The sequence below is a fragment of the Limulus polyphemus genome, unplaced genomic scaffold, assembly GCF_000517525.1.
Source record: "Limulus polyphemus unplaced genomic scaffold, Limulus_polyphemus-2.1.2 Scaffold2313, whole genome shotgun sequence".
NCBI classification, from domain to species: Eukaryota; Metazoa; Arthropoda; class Merostomata; order Xiphosura; family Limulidae; genus Limulus; species Limulus polyphemus.
Genome location: NW_013667923.1, coordinates 2,439 through 3,424, shown reverse-complemented (window position 1 = coordinate 3,424; position 986 = coordinate 2,439). Strand labels below are relative to the sequence as shown.

Below are 986 nucleotides of genomic sequence, written 5' to 3'. Positions count from 1 at the left end.
ACATTAATTTGTTTTCAGAATATTTCCATGTACTGATGATGACTTAATACATGGTTCTTGAACATTAATTTGTTTTCAGAATATTTCCATGTACTGATGATGACTTAATACATGGTTCTTGAATATTAATTTGTTTTCAGAATATTTCCATGTACTGATGATGACTTAATACATGATCTTGAACATTAATTTGTTTTCAGAATAATTCCATATACTGATGATGACTTAATACATGGTTCTTGAACATTAATTTGTTTTCAGAATAATTCCATATACTGATATTCAATCTATGACTTTGATTTAGATTTGTTTTTTATATTTGATTTCTATAAATAACCAATAAACCTTTTAAGAGATAATACTATACCTGACAAAGTTTCCTTGTTTCTCAGTTTAATGAGTAATCCTCCATATTACACCAATTAATTAGCTGATATGTATCAAAACTGCAGTCGTTAACTGATGTTTTCTTATCAGCGTGCTTTTTACCGATACTTACTTTACCAACTGTCTTCAGGATTTTAGGCAAAAGAATCGAGCAAGTACCTATTTTAACCACTTGTCTGCTGTGAGTGAATCTATTCCTGCCCTTGGTTGGGTTACAGTGGTAAGAATTACTTGGTTTTATTGTAGTCAATTTCAGAAAAATACAGTTTTAAAAAAGGGTGGTATTTGTATACGTACCGTTCTGTGTCTTTATGACTGATCTTAAACCACAAAAGGTTAATGGAATATTACTGATAATAGCAGGTCTTAAAATAAATGTGCACATTGTAGTTTGTTTGGTTTTTTATCCTCGTTTTAGGAACTTCCTAAGAGAGAAGAAACAAGTCAGAAATAAACATTTTATGTATATCACATGGTTTAATAATTGGAAAAATAACAATCACCAAGTGCAAGTCAGAAATAAACATTTTATGTATATCACATGGTTTAATAATTGGAAAAATAACAATCACCAAGTGCAAGTCAGAAATAAACATTTT

At 29.2% G+C, this 986-nt stretch overlaps 1 protein-coding gene across 1 annotated transcript in view; it reads left to right on the top strand.

The window, feature by feature from the left end:
- The window catches only part of LOC106466592 (adenylyl cyclase-associated protein 2-like), a gene marked incomplete at its 3' end in the record, with an annotated part of 12,343 nt that overhangs the window by 9,603 nt on the left and 1,754 nt on the right, over positions 1 to 986 (top strand). The window contains exon 3 of the mRNA XM_022394620.1: positions 518 to 607. Coding sequence (XP_022250328.1) covers positions 518 to 607 — 90 coding nt within the window. The remainder of the gene's footprint in view (positions 1 to 517; positions 608 to 986) is intronic.